The sequence below is a fragment of the Pholcus phalangioides genome, unplaced genomic scaffold (genome assembly GCF_987345545.1).
Source record: "Pholcus phalangioides strain wild (caught in Gottingen) unplaced genomic scaffold, Ppha-v1.0 ptg000015l_1, whole genome shotgun sequence".
In the NCBI taxonomy this organism is placed as follows: Eukaryota; Metazoa; Arthropoda; class Arachnida; order Araneae; family Pholcidae; genus Pholcus; species Pholcus phalangioides.
The window spans coordinates 42,409,817-42,430,121 of NW_028301608.1; the positions used below are offsets into that span (position 1 = coordinate 42,409,817).

A 20,305-nucleotide genomic window follows, 5' to 3' on the forward strand; every position below is an offset into this window, starting at 1 on the left:
CAGATTTTTATAGATCGTAACGTCAGATGTGTTAAATTTCTATATTATAATGTATTCTGAACAAAAAAAACAACTATTTTTTCTGGAGAAAATATTATTTGCAATTGCCGAATATAATGACTGAATTGGAGTAATCGATATCTTGTACAAAGCGCAGTTTTATTTTCGGTATAAGAGAACTCTATATTTCATAGAATCTATAGAAATGCTGTCAAAGGGACAGAGAGAGAGAGGGAGATACTTCAAAAAATACCAAATCAATCTATCAAAGTCTTGTGCCAGTAGCATATATGGTATAGCTACCACCTCCACCATTCTTCTGTACTTGATAAGTATGAAGAGCTGTACACAAAAGGTGAGAAGTGTGTATGTGAGAGACGAGAACGGAAGGTACCATTGGTCAGAAGCATCAGTAGTGCTTTCTTTAGAAAAATACCGTAGAGAAAAAAAAAACAAACACAACACACAAATATATATGAAAAGGAAGCTATAAATGGAGCTGCAGAGTTTTTATTTCACTTCTCCATGCCTTTTCCTTTTTTCCATCTTCCATTGAGTAATGTTTTTTTTCCTATATAGACACAAATTTTTTTCTTTCCTTTTTTTTCATTCTTTCAAAAATATTTTCTTTATTCTATTTCTGACAACATTTTGACTTTTTCATTTTGAAGAGCTAAGAAAAATAGTCGAACATTCTTTTTCATTATTTCGAATTTCACGGTCTGAATGTTTTTATTAACACGAAAAACTTTTTCCTTATATATTTACAGTCTATTTTATTGAAGGGAAATGTGAAACTTCTGAAATAAACTGCACGTTAGAAAACTTATAATTGAATTCTAATATATCACTTGTGTGGAATTGCTCATTGATCAACACTATAATAACTGCTGTTGGGAATAAAGCTGAATTTGAAAGGAAAAAGTTCGATAAACAAGTCTCTTTGTTCATTGTTAGTAATAATATGTTCGCCTATTCACAGCCTTTTGCACTTTCTAATTTTCAGATTAATACCAAAATTTGTACCCGTACCAGGTTTTTATTTTAGTATATAATTTTTTCCCGTACAGAATATAATTTTAATGTTACTCAAAATTTCCATGGGGAAAAAAATGCCCTGAATTTCAACGATTTCATTTCTTTGACACGATGAAAATACAAATTCTGTATAATATCTATTCACAAAAATAATACAATATATACGGTGCAACTAAACTGATGGTCAGCACTGTAAGGGGTGAAAGAACTCGCCAAAACAAACAACTTCTACCATACAGAAAGTAAGAGGGCGCCTTCTCTGAAGTGGAGTCTTTCAGTGGGTGCTGTCTGATTTACTACAAAATAAAGACAACCATAAGTACATTTTACGTGCATTGTATAATATTTTATCATGTATATATATATATATATATATATATATATATATATATATATATATATATATATATATATATATATATATATATATATATATTATATATATTCCATCTAAAATATTGATATTCAATCTTGAAATATTCTATCTGCTTCCATAGCTTAGATGGTAGAGCACTCGTCCGGCAAGCGAGAGACCGGGGTTCGAGTCCCTGTGGGGGCAGTGATGAATTTTCTTCCTTGTAATCTTCATGTCCACAAATAACCAGTCTTTCGATGAATCTTGTACGCATATATACGTATAATTGGAAAAAAATGAAACAATGAGGAGGTCATTCTCAAGTGGAACCCCCCCCCCCCCACACTGTCCCATGAAGCAAAAATGTTTCTGATGATGGTAAGCCAAAGGAAGGCATAGAACTACCATCAGTTCCCCCGACATTTTTGTGAAAAAAAGCTCTGGAAGTCGAAAAAAGCAAATATGAGAAAATACAATGAAATAAATGAAGAAAACTAGAAAACATGAAAAATACATTAGTAGCACAATATTAAATGGGCACCGCCACAAAAGTGTTCAAAAATATGGTAATAATAGGGGAAAAAATTGTAAAAACCTCTACCTGAAATTCAATCTTTAATGGTAATGTCACAAATTGTGAGCCACATGGTGTCAACTAGCAAGTCGAAAAACGTGGGTGAAGTTTGAAACCCATAAAGTAAGACGGATAACCGTTAACAATTGATCATTGATAATTTTTGTCGCACCACAGTCATTTTCTGCACACGAGGGCTAATTAGACCGGGTCCTACAATTTATTGCCGATTCCGAACGGCAGGCTTGTTTTTTATATTCATCGAGAGGTTGGTGTGCTAACCCCTCGATGGGGGACTCCCCGCGGTAGCAATCATTTGCTGCAGTCAAGTCACCGTTTTTTGTTGCATCCCTGTGTCAGGAAAGTTTTCTGACTCGTTAACAATTGTGGTTGCTCATTTGAGCACTTATAAATTTTTCCATAATAAAGATTATCCATCATTCATTTTTACTGTGTTTTACATTTTCACCTCGCAGGCACCCTCTCGCCGCTTGCTTTCCGACCCCACATTGTATTGTGAAAGTTTTCTGTTTTGGCGAGTTCTAATAAACCCTTAGAGTTCTGACCACCGGTTTAGTTACACCGTGTATAGGTAATCGATAAATAACAATTTTAATACCAAGCCTATAGTAGTCGCATACATCTGCAATTTACGTAATTATGGAGAGAGAGAGAGAGAAAAAAAAATCGATTTTGAATCGAAAAGCTCGATACAATTTAAAACCAATGCATAAATTTCAACAAAAATCCTATTTGATTCGAATCAATTCCCTTCTTTAAAAGGAAATAAACGGTATGCATCGTAAAAGTTATTGTTTTATTCGAATTACGGTATCTGAAGCGTGGATGACTGCATACATATTTGTCAAAGAGAGAGATAAATTGCAAGGATCGAAGTTAAATAGCGAAGAGAAGGAAAAAAAAAAAAAGTGCACATACACGTATGGGTATTGAAATAAAACAAAAAAATACCCGGGGTAAAAAAAAAAAAGAGATAACACTATACTGATGGCACGAAAGCTTCGATTCGTTTGATGGTTGCTGTGTGTGTGTGTGTGTCAACATTGACTCTTTCTCTGTATCTTTGGATTTCTAGAGTTTTTTTCATTTTATTTCTTTATTCATTTTTTTATTTATTTTTTTTTCACAGCATCCCTTACTCAACCGATTCTTTTTTTTTTTATTGCTTTTCATACAGTTTATCTTTTAGGATCTTTACTAGAACTTTTCCAGAGTTTGTTATACACCCTATGTGTATGTGTGTATATACGACCTTCTATTGAGCACTATTGCAGATTTTCCGCGTACAGTGAGTTTTTCCCTTTCGTTACTCTTTTCTGTCTTCTTTTTTATTTACGCCAATCGATTTTTTCTTTCTTTAAGTTTGTACGTGAAAGAATCATTACATTGAAATGTACAGAGAATAAGAAGAAAAAACGTTCTCGTGGTTGAATGAATGACAAAGTAATTCGTCGAAATGTTTCATCTTCTTGGAATCCATTTCTGTCTAAGATAGTTGATTTTCTTTTGTGAGCAGTTTAATTGACTTTAAAATTTATCGATTTAAAAACTGAGCGTTTTCTTGAATACAGTCCACTCCGCTTAATATGATCACATCGGGGCTCGGGGTGTCTGATAACAGTAACCGAACGATAACTATATCCGAAAAAGTTCCGTTTGCAAGTACGGTGACCAAAAATCTCATTTGATCGAATGGGACGTACGGTGGACGGACATTAGTTAAAATGGGACACGACACTGTTTTCCCTGCCCACGTAATTGTTTGCAAAATGTTCAATCGTTTACATTTTTTTTTATTCTATTTTAAAACGAGGCATCTCCCCCCCCCCTACCCCTTTAAGCTAAAATTCTGTATTTTTGTTATTCAGACCTTGATTACGATACTTTGTTTATTGTATGCAATACGTGTGTGTACGGCAGTCTGTCGGGAAAAGAAATTTGAATCTAGTCAACTGAAAATAAACTTATCACGAACTAAAGGTAAGCACTTGTTTCATCATACATTTGCCTTCACTGTAGGAAGGGCTTTACAAAAGCAGCTCCACAGGTATATGAATCACATCAATTATTCGGGATTGATTACGACATCAAGTACGGAAATGTTTGTCAATAAGGGGGAAGAACACTTTCTAGCCTCGTACATAGTCATGGAGCCTGGTAACGATAACTTACTGGAAAAAAACTACCGCAATTTAGCAACAGTTGTCAACTAAAAAAAACTTCAATTTGATTGTCTATAATTGGCAACGCTTCACCTTGTAATTGGCAGCTTTACTTGCCTTTGACAATTTCTTTGGTAGTAATTAGCAATTTTACTTGGCTTTGGAAGTGTGTTTTGTAGTATTTTGTCATATCTCGTACTCTTCCTGATTTACCGTATTTTTAACGAGGAGATATGGTCACCCTAGATATAGATCATGTTGTTACTTTTTTACAGCTTTTGTGGGTCGAATTCGGCCCGCTGGCCGGAGGTTGTACACATCTGATCTACATGATATACTTCCTTAAGGTACGAGCGTTCAAATCTTCACCAGTTTTCGCGGCATTTACTTTTCGAATAGAAAACATGCTATTTTTTGCGTATTACGCGCAAATGCTAGATTCGAACTGTGAAGCGAATGAATACGTTGCATTATAGTACTGGCTATTCCAGGTCATTGCACTTTTTTTCTCCGTATCACGCCCAGCTTTACGACCAGTCAACAAAATCAGTCTCTTCTTTTGGCCAACGCTGACGCACCCAGTAAGTACATGAATATACATGTGGCAAGACGGGCCAAATCGAGTGGTCAAAGACCTTTTTCCACGACATTGAGAATACAGGAGAGATAAGATATACAATTAATATCTGAAGATACAATTACACTCTTGATAATGTATCGCGAATCGGGTTTTCATTTTTCAGAAACGATGATACATCAATATTTGTTTAATCACTTATGTAGTTTAATACAGGGTGCACAATCATTTCAGTTCACGTATGCGGTATTTCTGCTACTCGTGGACCTGAAATAGGTTTATAATATGAAATATTCTACGGGACAGTCCAGTAATTCTGTCCATCCCAATTGTTCTCATAAAATGTCCCGTTTTTTTCCCAACAAAGATTACTTGAGGATTTTGAAATCAAAAATTTAGATTATTTCGCGACTCATAAATTATATTATGATAATTATGACTCTATCGTAATTGATTGAAGGGTAAAAGTGTTAGCGCGGGGAGGGGGTGTGGTGTAGTAGTAGTAGTAGTAGTAGGTAAGGCCTCCAAAAAAAAAATGGCTCGGGGATCCATGATGTTCTTAAGTCAGCCACCTCGTTGGGCAATTTGCCTGTTGTGGCGTTGTATTTGTATTTGTACAATCGAGATCGTAAAAACCGAGTTAAGTTACCGATTTCGTTGTTCATTGACCTCTGCCAATGTCCGAATTTCCGGCTTTGTCCAGCCAGTTTGCGAAATGGCTGGAGATCCATGGCCAGAGTCCTATAACAAAAGACATGGCACCAGGTCACACCAAGTTGGCGTATTTGTCGTGATAATTATGTCCACGTCAACTATGGCAACTCATCAAACCACAGTCGCGATGCGGTAACCATTTTGTTTTTCAAAATTTGACAGTAAAAACTATATGTCTGTACTATGTATAAATAATTTTTCTCTCAAATTTCGTTTTCTTTTCTCTCGTCACATGGAGCTAATCCAATACAGCTACTATATACAGCCACGTTGGCGATAAAAAGTATGGATTAGGTGCCTACAGAATCGTCTTACATCATCGAACTTTGGCGAGGACTCTCCGGCCAATTCGTGAATAGGCCGGATAATGCCCGAATCATTTCTGAAAATCGGTGTCTGGCCAAACCTCTCTGCCATTTTGCAAATTGGCTGCAGTTCGTGCTTTGACAGTAACATATATAGTTTAATATGAGATTAAAACTAGGAGGCACAGCGCTTCAATAAAAGTTATGAAGAATAAAAGTAGTGGTTTGATTTATATTAGGAAAAAAAGCTAATTGAGGCAGTAATTTTAGATGGATACATTACACAAATATTTATCTTTCATCTTTATTATTTTATAATAATTAATATTCCATATACGAGTATTATAAGATAATACAGAACGGTTTTGTACAGCTATATGTACACATACCAACAGTAATTTCAAACAAAGATGGATCAATAAACAACATTGACGTGCGCTGATTGGAATTTCAAGGAAAAATAATATCGCTAGTCGCAAATTTTTCTGACACCTCCAGTATAAAACTCAATTATAAAATATATGTCATAATATAAGTTGTTCGGCAAACAAGAGATGAAGGCTTCGGTAAACATATCGCACGTATTATCTTTAGAATATACTATGGAATCTGATCGTCGTTTCGTGTGGCCGCAATCGTCCATCAGACTCTCTCTCACTTTTATCACTTCACTCTTCCGTATCACAAGATAACGCCTCGAGTTAATCCCGAAAAAGTGATGTGTCTGACATCGGAAAGGCTTTACGGTGTCACCGATTACTGCTCCCTACATCAGTCTTCATTTTCTTTTAAGGAGTAAAATTTTGATAGAAAGAGATTTTATAGATTTTTCGAAGACGGTATTTCCCCCCATCCCTGTGTGTGTGTGTAATTATATCCTTTTACCTCTCTCTCTAATTCTCCAAGAGAATGTATCATTTTCTACCGAGAAGTGGTTTTGAGATTGAGACTAAAGAGAGAGAGAGACTATGCAGATTCTCCGGCGTGCTCTCAACCGTTTTCTGATTTATTAGTTAATGTTCTCAGGCTCTAATGGCCAATTTATGAGTGTGACACTTTCGGAATGTCGGTGTATCAGTTACCACGTAAAATTTATGACTTCTGTTATTACGTCGTTTGGATGAATTTTACGACCATCCTCCCAGAGTTCTCAAGGTTTGTATATGTATGTGTGGCTTTCGTTGGAGTGGGTGTGTATCGAAATAAGCCGGCTTTTAGTATCCAATCCGATGCGTTTAAGGAATTTGTTGAAGTTTGGAAAGATCTTGCATCTCTTGCTTGATTTTTTTTCTAATCTAGACTGTCTTAAATGAATTACTTAATCAGGAAAATTTTAAATATGCATTATTTCTCGAGATTCATTTAGCGTCTATGCATATGAGAGAGACATTTTTTTCCGCGTTGAAAACGGTACTACTACTACCGGCGCTGCTGCTTTTGATCTATCTGCCCCGCAGCTTACGTTTTTTGTAACACATACTTTCGGAGGCGTAACCAGCGACACTTGAGTGGATTTTGAAAAAAAATATTTGCTTTGCTTCTTATTTTTATTCTTATTGATTCTTTTATTATGGTTTTGGTTTTTCTTGATTCTTGTTCTGATTCTTCTTAATTCTTGTCCTGATTCTTCTTTATTCTTGTCCTGATTCTTCTTTATTCTTGTCCTGATCGTTCTCTATTCTTGTCCTGATCCTTCTTTATTCTTGTTCTGATTTTTCTCGTTTTTTTTTCTGACCCTTCTGCATTTTTTTTCTGATTCTTCTTGATTCCTGTTTTGATTCTTGCTTTGATTCTTTTTGGTTCTTGACACTCGTTTTGATTCTTCTTGATTCTTGTTTTGATTCTTGACACTTGTTTTGATTCTCCTTGATTCTTGTTTTGATTCTTGACACTTGTTTTGATTCTTCTTGATTCTTGTTTTGATTATTTTTTATTCTTGTTTTGATTCTTTTTTATTCTTGTTTTGATTCTTTTTTATTCTTGTTCTGATTCTTTTTTATTCTTGTTTCGATTCTTTTTTATTCTTGTTTTGATTCTTTTTTATTCTTGTTTTGATTATTTTTTATTCTTCTTGATTCTTGTTTTGATTCTTCTTGATTCTTGTTTTGATTATTTTTTATTCTTGTTTTGATTATTTTTTATTCTTGTTTTGATTTTTGACACTTGTTTTGATTCTTCTTGATTCTTGTTTTGATTATTTTTTATTCTTCTTGATTCTTGTTTTGATTCTTCTTGATTCTTGTTTTGATTCTTCTTGATTCTTGTTTTGATTCTTTTTATACTTGTTTTGATTCTTCGTGATTCTTTTTCTCATTCATTTTGATTCTTGTTTTCATTCTTGTTTTTATTTTTCTTGATTCTTGTTTTTATTTTTCTTGATTCTTGTTTTTATTTTTCTTGATTCTTGTTTTGATTTTTCTTGATTCTTGTTTTGATTTTTCTTGATTCTTGTTTTGATTTTTCTTGATTCTTGTTTTGATTTTTCTTGATTCTTGTTTTGATTTTTCTTGATTGTTTTTGATTTTTCTTGATTCTTGTTTTGATTTTTTGATTTTTTTTAATTCTTAATTTCATTCTGCTTCAGTTTTTATTTTTATTGTCGTTATACCTCTTTATCGTTTGATTCTTTCTGATTACTTGCAGCTCTCACGCCAAGAAATATACCAGTTTTATTTTTGTGGGTGATTTTCAATGGATAGAGGAAACAACACGGGCGTACGGATTTATGTAGTTGATTTTTGATCGAATATGATCTTGTAAATAATCAAGAATGAAAAATCTAACACTCGATCTTCATCAGTTGATTTAAGAAGTCTTTAAATTCACCTCAATTAATTTTCATACGTCATAATCAAGTTCATAATCACACCTCAGATACATAGACATTCAATGAAAATGCGACATGTAGGTTTTAATCAATAAAAATTCTTTACTCAAGCAAAATTAAAGTCTAAACTGGCATGATCATTTTCTCATCCAGAACACAATCATCCCGATTGAAAACAATTATTATTAGAATTCTTAGCCATATATCGGCTTACTTTTTCATGAAAGAACCGATCACGATTGAGATTAGATTCGATTTAGGATCTTTACGTCGTATCTCATATTTTAAACAAAAATAGGATTTAACTTTCGTCTCATTCTTTCGAAAATCACAAAAATGACAATTATCTTCCGTTCGTCATTCATATTCAAAATGATAAGAATGACTTTCGGATCGATACGTTTATCGGCTCTTCCTTGAGAGATATTTCTTTCGTTTTCTTTCATTTTCTTTTCATTTCTTCTTAGATTCTTTCTCAGTGTTTCTCATGACATCATGAGTAGGATTATGACTCCTGATGCCAATAATCCTGCCGAGTTTGGGAGCTGAACGCTTCAGTTGCTCTAGGGCGAATAACTATATTTTTATTTTTTTTGTCCTTTTTTTTCTATTTCCTGCTTATGAGAGTAGCTCAGCCTATCCTGTTTTTATTTTTTTTTTCATTTTTCCTGTTTTCATTTCTTTTCCTATTATTATTATCTACGGAGTCGGCAATCGAGCGACAAAAATTCATCCTGCTGCTGCTGCTGAGAATCATTCGAGACTTTTCGCCCGTCTTTTCCTCTTTCTTTTCAGAGTCTCTGAATTGAAGCTGTTTACGCTGGGGAGAAAAAATGGCCTGGAAAAAAGTTTATGATTTTTGTTGGGTTCTACTTTTTTTTTTTCGTTTTATTGTTCTATTTAGTAGCTTCTACGTCACCGGAATTTATTTCGGTTTTTTTTTTCTATTAGCTCACGGAAGACTATATTGGAGCTCAAGAGTTATCTAGGATACTTTTAGAGGATGTAGTCTGTTTTTTCGGGCTTTTCAATGCATTGTTTTGGGATTTTTTTTTAAAATCAGTATAGCGATACGTTTGCATGATCATGTGATAACGTGATTTTTACAGCAAAATATAGCTACAGTAGAACTCTGATTTTACTTGCATGTTTCAATGAGAGAACACATATAGAAAACGTAGAAACGTGAAATCGGAGTTCCATTGGTATATAACAATATGTAATGGAAGAACAAAAAAAAAATATGTAGAAAGCGCGGAAATATGCTATGTGGGAAATGTGAAATTACGTACAACTATATATGCTGTACAATGTGCCACTGACAAATATATTTAGTAATCACCCGAATTGTAGAATTGCACCTGTTCATCTTATTTCCAAACATTTGCATTGAATTTTTTAATGAAATTTTTCCATGGAATTTCAAAAATGTCTCCTGTTTATAATAGCAACATGATATTAGGTCCTAAATAAAATGTCATTTTATTTAGGAATTCACTATTCATGGAGTACATAAACATTTACCCAATATATACCCAATAATATGTATCATACCTTCCTTTCCCTGCCCTACTTTTTTTTAATGATATAGAAGTTCGCGATTCATATAACCCAAGAACATTGCATGGAGGATCGACGGATAGATTGGTGCATCAGTTAATGAAATAGTTATGCACTGATCTCACTTATACGTCGGTGTAAGGGAACTAGAAAAAAAGACGCATAAGTGAGAGAGGCGCACATGTGAATTGAATTATTGCTCTATATTTTTGAGAAGGAGTGTATAAAATCGTCTTATTACTGAGAGAAACATATTAGTGATAGGATATATAAGTGAGAGATTACTGTTATTTCGAATATCTGTAAATATCTCCGCCGCTATGGGCTGTGGTGGCCATAGTGACGGACTCACATCGCCAGGTACGGGGTGCGAATTTCACTAGCACGCATATTGGTGGTCGACTAAAGTTCGTTTTTTGTGGTTCCCAACTTTGAGGCGAGAATTAGAGCTGATCTTACCATTAAAAACACAGAGAGCAACAGGCCTACAAACGGTATTGTCAAAAAAATATTTCCTATTAAATGGATTTGTTACCAGTCCGTGATCTAATCCAATCATAATTTTTACACTAGATCATAAATAAATTTTTTCCAACTTCGATTTTATGACTTTTTAATTAAAATATTTCGTGACAAAAATATTTGATATCCAAGAGAGAGAGAAATTCACTATATTCAGTCTAACTTGGTTAATTCGAAGTCCAAAATCACTGGAGAAAAGTTCGAATAATCCATAATCTATTTTTTATTGCAACTTAATTATCAAGATTCACATAGGATAATAATTATCAATTATTAAAATTTTATGATCAATTACGGAACTGATCATAAGTTCCCACGATCATAGTTTCCCAAAATTAAATTGTATATAATTATAATAATTAACTTATTACAATAAGCAAATTATATAGTTAACTAAGATCAATTATAATTTATCTTAGCTCTTACATTATTTCACTGCTTGGAATCAGCATCAGTCTAGAATTTCTTGACTACGGCCAAAACCTGATTTACGGTAACAAATGAAGGATCATCCGTTACCAAACTGTTTTCCAAATTTTGCTTATCATCCTTATGCTACTAAGGAAATATATTTTCGTTAACGTATCACAATTTCTACTTTCTAATACTTTCCAAAATGACGATTAAAAAAAATCATATTTGTAATGGTACACCTTGATCTATAGGTTGAAAAGCATAATTGTTATTGAGTTGTACACAGTCTCGATACACTCCAGTTGAACAATGTTAAAATGACATTAAATTACCAAAACAAAAACAGAAGATTTGTTTGATTTGTTTTTTAAAGATTTGTTGTTTTACAACTTGATCGAGAAAACCAAAGTCTGACTTGTAGAATTTTTCAAAACTAAATTTGTTCATAGAAAAATTATGAATTTTTTTCCCTCTAACTTCGAATTATCCGAAACATTCGAAACAAATTCGAATAAAGCAAGAAATTTTAGCATTAAATTGGAAAGAAAACTCACGGAGAGTTCTACTACTAACAAAGTTCTACTGTATTTTTTTAAATTTACAATCCGTTACTTTATATGTTTAGTAAATCCAAATGAAATGTTTGGGAACTGTCATTAATCCCAATCGCTAACAATTCCCATTAAGAATGTCACGAAAACGTAAATTTTTAAACATTGACTTCGACAGCTCCACCTTTTAAAGGAACTAAACACGTAGGAGTAAAAGTTGTTTGGGAGAAAAATAATAATATTATTAGAAGAAGTAAAAAAAAAAACCAAAAAAATATCCTTAATTGCTTCTCTCTGAGGAACTCTTTTCTTTCACGTTTCAAGAGGTAGCGAGAAAATGTAATTGAAGAGAAATTAAAGAGACGTTTTTCTTCAAAAAAAAAATATTTCTCTTCTTTTTTGGATCCAAAATAACGACATCGTAATATAAATCGTAGTTCCACATTCCTATTTTATTATTATTATTATTATTATTTTGTCTTATTTTTTTCAACAAGAAATTAAGAAAACAAGAGATAACTGTTAAGCGTGTTCCAGATAAGTAATAGAAAGTCAAGGTAGAGGTATTAAAATATTACGTGCGCCGGAGCGGAAAATTTTCACTATTTACGACTTTAAATGACTTCACGGATTTGCATTGTATTTAAACAGGGTTTTCCCTGGACAAAACCACAATTTTTTTTTTAAATTATCTTATTATTATTGTTATTATTATTAGAAGGAAGGAAAATAAAAATTGTTCTTTTTTTCCTGTGTCACGGTTTTTGAACTGAAAGATAAATAACAGTATGCGTGATGTTGGGCAATATGCGTGAATAACATTAATTACTTGGAAGTTAAGGAAAAATAGAATTAGTTTAATGAAAATTTTTACTCTTCTTCTTTTTTGGATTGTTTTTCTCAATATAATTTTTGATTTTTCAGAGGGAGAGAAAAAATTATTATTTAGCAGTGTTACCAAATCGATTTTGTGTGTAATGACCATGGGAATTATATTTCTGACATGGAAGTTGACTTTGAAAGGATGTATCCTGATATTAAATAATTAAAATTTAATCAGGGAAGAGCATGCTTATCACTTACATGATTTATTTATATTGCTTCACATTTCGGTAAGAAAAGCATTGAAAAGGATTTTTGAATATACCTAAAAACTAAAATCATATGGATATAGTGTTTTAATGTGTTTAAAAGTTTATCAATATCGTTTTATTTAATGCCTTAACATTGACAAAATTAATTATTGCATTTCTTTTACATCAATTAAATTCAGTAGAGTGTTAACGTACTATATGCACACAAACACCAAACATGGTCCCCGCTCTGTCCCTTGTGGGATATAAGCAGGTCACCTTACGGCTGGGCCATGTTGGAAAAAGGAAAGCCCTGCCAGCCATCAAGACAACCGGTCGAACGCCGGCCGGCATCGCATCACCGGACTTCCGGCCCACGCAAATGACCAGTACGGACACCCTGGCAGCCCATGGTCCCGCCGGACCTACAGCAGGACGGCACCATCCGTCACTCCATCGGATCAACGGGGAAGAACCGTACGTCCGTTCCTCATCTAGCGGCACGTATTAAACTAATACTATATGCAGGTTGGATGTTTCAGAAAGCTTTGAATTGGATGAGTTGGAAACCGAAAAAAAAAAAAAAAAGGTTAAAGAACTAGTTTGTTTAACGGTTTTGCCCGGAATTTCAAATGATAAGGTGTTTTTGGTACTGGTTACAACTTCGATTGATAGATGGCACCACGGCCCGTTAAATGGTTGGTCATATTGTCCTTCCTAAACCATGGTCACATCACATTGCGGTGGATTTGAAATTTTCACTTCGCCTAGCGAGGACATGACAAAAAATGAGGAGTGGGGTTTGAAGTGACATTCCTGAAATTTATGTACTGCGTATGCCACAAAGATGAGGTTTTCAAGCTGATAGAGCTTAGCTGAAAGCTGTAAACAATTGCTTCAAGCTAGTCCCATAGAAAATAGTCTTAAAATATAAAGAAAGACTGTGGCACCATTTCTTGATTTTAATCGTAGCATTTTTCAAAAACTGATGTGGTTAAAATTTTAGGCCTATCCAACAATCCTGCTCAATCACATCTAGAAACGAAAACTGTCTGGGGAAAAGTCGGTCAACAAAAAAAAAAGTCTGTCACCCGGGGTCAATATCAGTTTTGGCGAACTCCTCCCCGTAGTTTTGAACAGAAAAAAAGTAAACTCAGCACCCTTCCTAACCCAGCCCCCGGAACATCAGGCACCTCTGCCCTTCCCTAGTTGCGACCTTCACCCCATGCCCCACATTCCACATTTCTATTTATCAGTGTTTCCAAGTTATGTTATTCCAAATTTATGGAGTCCTTTCTGAAACACCCCGTACGAGTTCCATTGTTTGTGTATCATTCTTTCTATAAAATGCGATGATTTCCGTTGAATTACTTAATTGGAGTTGCAAAAATAGATTTCGGAATCAAACCGGAACCCAGTTTTGAACTTTCGTAGTGCATCCTCGTACAAATTACTTACATGGATGTTATGTACATAATGGCGTAGAGAGAAACGCGGATTTTTAGAATGCTTGGTGAATGATCACTGCTTGAATTAGGTTGTTTATTTCTCTTTCAGGAATGTTTTAGTTTCCTACAACAATCATCAAATGGTGAATTCCAAGGGGTTACCTCACATAACTAAAGATGTCAGTGTAAATTGGGGGAAATCATTTGTCAAAAAATATCCGAACAAGCTAGAAATGGTTCGTTATAATGAACGTTACTCGACGGCGAAATAAAAAAAAAACCAGTTGTTACTATAGAGATTATTTCTTCATCTGAAACATTTATTGAAGAAAGCCTATCCATGCACACACAGTATAATTATAATTGTTATTATTATTACAATGGAAGGAAATCTTTTAAAGCTAAATCAGTGGAATACTCGGATGTTATCGTATTCAGACTTAGATTCATACCACCAGAGGAAAATATTTGGTTCGATAAATGAGTTACTATAGATACGTTGAAAGGGAAACAAATAAGTATTTCAATTAATGAGAAGTTTTTTTGAAAATTTAATTTAAATATTGGTGATAAGTTTGATTCAAAGTCATTATTCAATGTTTTTAGTCCCTTAGAGGTTACACTTCACCCATAGTTAGAAACATTTATGGCAGGTGACAGCACTACATATAATAAGCATTGCACGCAAACAAACTTCACGTTGGGTTCACAACACGTACACGCACATTCCGGCATGCACCAATTCGTTGGAAATTCTGCAGAGGAATGTCTGCGAGATGACATGTACGGTTAAATAGTAGTGGTAGTCCTGTATAGTTTATTGCAATGAAATTATTACTATTTTCATGATCATATCTGTTTTATGTTGGTTAAGATCTTAAAATACAGTATTTCAGTGTGAATAAATCACGTAATGTCATGTTGTACCAATTTTATTATTGTTTTTTTTAATCAAAGGTTTCGATCGAACGATACCCGGGTTCGACCGGTACATGATGCAGGGTAGTGGCGAGGACGGTGTCCACGACTTGAGGATAGAAAGTGCGAAACTAGATGATGATGGAGAATATCAGTGCCAAGTAAGAGTTTATCACCTTTTGTATAAATTTTTACGTTCAGCACAAATAATTTTTCGAAAATACTTATTGCTTTTAACAAAAAGAATTGAGTCCCTATAGTACCTTCTTTATACTTTATATTCTATTCTATTCTTTATATTCTTTTTATATGTCCACACCAAATATATTCCGGTTATATTTTGGCAGCCATTAACCCTTTGAGTTGGCATACCAGAAATCACTAAACCCCACCCCCTACGGAATGTCATATCTTTTTTTAACATACTTTCTTGCGATTTTCAGTAGATGCAATGTAAGGGGTATAGACAGAAGTGTTTGTTCCATTCAGAAAAAAAAAATCAATTTCACAAATTATCTGGGCTTACCAATGCTAAAGTATGGGGGCTTTAAGGAGGCGAGATATGTCGTCAATGCCACTTGAAGAGTTAAAAGTTTAATCAAATTTATTCTAGCTTATATGCTGATATGTTCCAGCACCAAAATTATTTCTAATCTAAACAAATGACTAACCAAAGAATACGTGGTTTGAAACATACACCCTTTGTCTTCATTCACTGAAAAATTCTGATATGAATGTTGCCATGATTTTTCGGGTTTAGTCTCATTGAATATTTCTCTGATTCTGAACATAGGTGGGTCCACATATGAACAACAAGCCAATTCGAGCTGATGTCAAGTTGACTGTCTTACGTAAGTGTGTGACTCGTTTTATTCAACTTAAAATCCTAACCATTCTAAGTATAAATCGTTACTTAATCTCACGTGAACGTAAAATTAAATTCTCTTATTTATGTCTGAAATTTTTAGTGCCTCCAGCAACCGTGTCCATTGCTCAGCATCCGAACGGTAGTATCGTTGAAGTACACGAATCCGAGACGGTGACATTGAAATGCATCGTAGCCGGTGGGAAGCCAGCTGCTGGAATCAGGTGGCACAGAAAGAACGTCGAGCTACGACCAGGTAATGATGATGAAGAATATTGATGACACCATTATCGGAATTAATGACTTACACTATATCAAGTTGCGCGATTTCGGAAATTCACATTTTTGAAATTCAAGCATAATAACTTGATTAGTTTTGGGATAGTAGAGGTTATTAAGTGGTGATCAAGTAAGAATCGTTTTATTCGGTCAGAATTAGCAATGGAAATACACTAATTTTTGAGAGAATACTGTAAACAGAGATGTAAAATCTGCCGTGAATTTTTTAGAAATGAAATCTCAAGGCTTGTATGGTACCTGCAATTTTTACGCAAGAAATCAAAATTTTATACCTGGAGTCAAACGTTATTGCCAGGTCTTGGAAAAAGTTTGGTCAACGTGGTGATCTTTTTGATAACAATGCACTTGCTCTGCAACGCAAATTATTTCGACCCACTGATGAAAGTTGTTTCTTGCCTCCAATCACAAGCAGCTTATTTCTCTCGATGGACCAAGGTGTTTTAAATCATTTACAAACACGAACATAAGTACACAAAATACACACATATAACTACATACACTATGTAACCACAAAAGGACTGTAATGACCTAAAATTAAAGGCCCATTCAAAGTTTTTAACACGGCATTTTCATTGGCACAGATTTCAGTCCTTATCTAAGGGCCTGATTTGAGTTAGATTAAGTTTTATGAAGCCATAGCAAAATACCTAAATGGTACATCTATAATAAGGAATATAAAGACAGATGTTATTCCGAAATTTTGGTCCAATTCAACTAATATTTATATGTATTTGTAAGCAAAATCGTACACCGATCCACGCACAGTTATCATCGCTTCAACCCTATCCAACCAATCACGGAACACTTCGTGATATTTACTCTATCAAAAATGCCAAATTATTTTCTCACATTTCACTTCAAAAATTAGAAAAAAAAACCTCTCTCAATGCCAGACGTTATGTCAATAAACTTGCCACACGCTCGTAAAGCAATCCGCACGCTCTTCTTTAACGCCAAACGAAAAGAAACATTTCGTAATTTGCATCCTCTTGCAACTCACGTACATGTAAAATGACACAAGAATATGCTAATTCAACTGTAACTCATGAACGCTCTAAATAACGAAGGACATCATCGATACATGTGTGATTGCGAAGGGGTTCGAAACTATCAGATAATTTGATGAATTATATCTCGGATAGCACTTATTAAAGCTCGATTGCTGCGCATCGTCCTTCAATGGGTCACGTGCCAAAAGATATCACCACGATGGACCATATCCTCGGTAGGGGAAGGAGGGCTATCGGAAAAAAAAAATCACATAAAAATATATCAAGATGGTAAAAGAAAAAGCCACGTAACCGTGGGAAAATTGACCGTGAGAAGATATGGCTCTCCCTCTCGTCTGATGAATCTTCTCTCTCTCTTGTGGTTCTCTTTTTTTTTTCTCCTTCATTCATTAAACCCGTTCTCCATACTTTACAACTATTTTTCATTCAAGTCCATTCCAATAACAACTTCCATCTCATCTAATTGCTGGTCGAGATCCATTCTTGCCCGAGGGTCTGTTTCTACAACCACAGAACCCGCAATTTCATCAACCAACTCGCTTTCTCCCCCCCACCCCACGCCCGTTCTCTTCAACGTTATTACATCAGCAGAAACCTACTCGCTGGAATGGAGCCTATGGTTATGGAATATATCATAAAAAAAAATTTCGTGTCTGATTTATATTCGTTTTCTTTACGGGTTCTCTTTGTTTATCGCTTCATTGTGAATGCAACTTGTGATAGCCTTTTGTCTGTGCATCTGTAATTGTCTAGAAAATGTCTATTCGATGAGATGGATAAGCTTCTATCACAGTGGTCACCTAGCCTCCGGCGTTATAATATCGACTGCGTTTTCATTATTATCATTCACTAATGATAGACTTGATACAGAGGATAGTTTTTCGGAGCCGTCGTAAAATAAGTAATAGAAATATTCATTACTTTGATAAATTTCTGAATTACCAGTTTCGAAATTTATCTATGGTAATTTACCTTTAACCCTTTGCTTGCGTAAATGCAGTCATACTCGATTATAACGACCTCTATTGTAACAAAACCCCGGCTACAACGTCCATATTTTTGGACACCTCGACTGATTCCTATAGAGATTATTATTAATGGACCTTGCTTATAACGTCGAAGAAAACAGTTCCCGTAAAATAACCTTGAATTCCTTTCAGACTTGTTGTGGCAATTTTTTTTTTTTTCAAATATCTTTTATTTAAGATTTTTAAACACAGTTACAAAACATTTAGGGGCTAAGCAAGCTTGTGAGCCCACTAGCATTTATTTATTTATTTCCAGCAAAGGTTTATTTAGAGGCAATGTCTCGATTTTGCGCAAAAATTGTTATCAGTTGCAGCGAGAATCAGAGATATAAGTTGTTTATGATCCCAATTTCCCGTATTTTAATCGACATAATATGGGCACGTTATTCATTTTGAAACAAGTTCATTTTTATACTTGATTGCATCTGAAAATAGCTTTCATATTTAAAATGTCTTCAAAATTTCAACTTCAACTTGCAACGATAACTTGGTTATAACGATGAAATTTCAAAAAATCTCAAATGCTGTTATAACCGAGTTTGACTAGTTGGAGATATGCTTCTTCCTCTTCTCAAGCGTGAACGTTTCTCGCGTGTGTATTATGCATATTCGTCGGTAAAAGTGATAAACTTATCAAACCTACCAAGGCGATCGGTAAGTATGCATAGTTACAGTATCATACGTACCGCAACATATACATCATTTTAGAAATTTCATCTAAAAAAAAAAAATTCAAATTACAGATTGATGTTTGAGAAGGCCAATATACGGTCATCACCTAAATGTCATGGGAGCAGTTTAAGGGAAAGTTAATTCTTTACTGAACACAGAAATAAAAGAGTAATATTAAAGAATATTTAAATAGCGAAATGCCAGGTCTGATCAGGTCTTTCTGAATTCATGTTAAATGAACTGATATTTCATGTGTATTACTATGAGATTTCAAATCCCATAATTTTTTTTTTCCGCAGACAATGTCGAGTACCGTGTCGAAGATGTGGACGAACATCGACAAAATGCAATCAGCACCATTACCCTCACGCCAACGCCTGATGATAACGGGGTACTATACAGTTGTGAAGCTGTGCACAAAGCCTTGCCTAGTCCTATGTTCAGCTACATAGAGCTGAGCGTGTTGTGTGAGTACTATTTTGTTGAAATCTGTCTCTGTGTTCGTCAGTATGAATAGGGATAACATTCTTCTCTTATAATAAGTTTACCAACTTTTGACTTCAAATAATAATATCGGTCTCTTGAAATGAATAACACTTTGAATGTTTCTCAAGCTATGGTCTGCGACGATGGACCACAGGCACATTGTAACTGAATGAAAACTTGTTGTGAAGGATTTTAGTAATATTCATCTGGGTTGAAATGAAAATTACACTATCATGCTGAGGTTTACCCATACCTCATCGAGAAAAATGCAGGAAATTGCGATGCTCAATAGGGGATGTTTAAAATATAAAATTCACGAAAAATCTGCTAAATACTGCTAAAATTGCTGAAAGGAGAGGCATAAAGAGCTGTTGCAGATCGCAAACCACAATTAATTTCACGGAAAACGAGCGTTGACCACAATTGATATCAAGAGCCTTGAAGTAATAATTTTTCTAATACCATTCAATGTTGTAAGGAAATAATTAACCCTTAATGTTGTGAGGAACCTTTAATTGGGTTGCTGTATTGTTGAAATATATGACATCCATATTTGTTGGGCCATCTCGTTGGGCATTTTGCCTGTTGTGGCGTTGTATTTGTATATAATTTATGGAATCCTCGCAATAATAATGCTTCTTGGAACACTTGCAATAATAATGGCTCTTGGAATCCTTTAAGTAATAATGTTGTAAGGAACCCTGGAAACAACGCTTCGGAAACCCATGAAATGGTGTCTTTCGGAACCCGTGAAATATCATCAATATTCCTGACTTGACTCTAACATGGTAATCTCAATTTTTTCCGCTCCTGTTGAGAAAAGTTACACTGAAAGACTGCATATGTATTGGCAACAGAAATTCCATGCATAAAATTAGCCATTTT

General features: G+C 34.4%; 1 protein-coding gene across 2 annotated transcripts in view; it reads left to right on the forward strand.

Annotated features, from left to right (window-relative positions):
- LOC149076046 (nephrin-like) overlaps positions 1-20,305 on the forward strand; it is a 238,813-nt gene that overhangs the window by 172,605 nt on the left and 45,903 nt on the right. For both annotated transcript variants that reach the window (XM_089243569.1, XM_089243570.1), the window contains exons 3-6: positions 15,099-15,220; positions 15,853-15,910; positions 16,028-16,180; positions 19,234-19,401. In XM_089243569.1, coding sequence (XP_089099695.1) covers positions 15,099-15,220; positions 15,853-15,910; positions 16,028-16,180; positions 19,234-19,401 — 501 coding nt within the window. The remainder of the gene's footprint in view (positions 1-15,098; positions 15,221-15,852; positions 15,911-16,027; positions 16,181-19,233; positions 19,402-20,305) is intronic.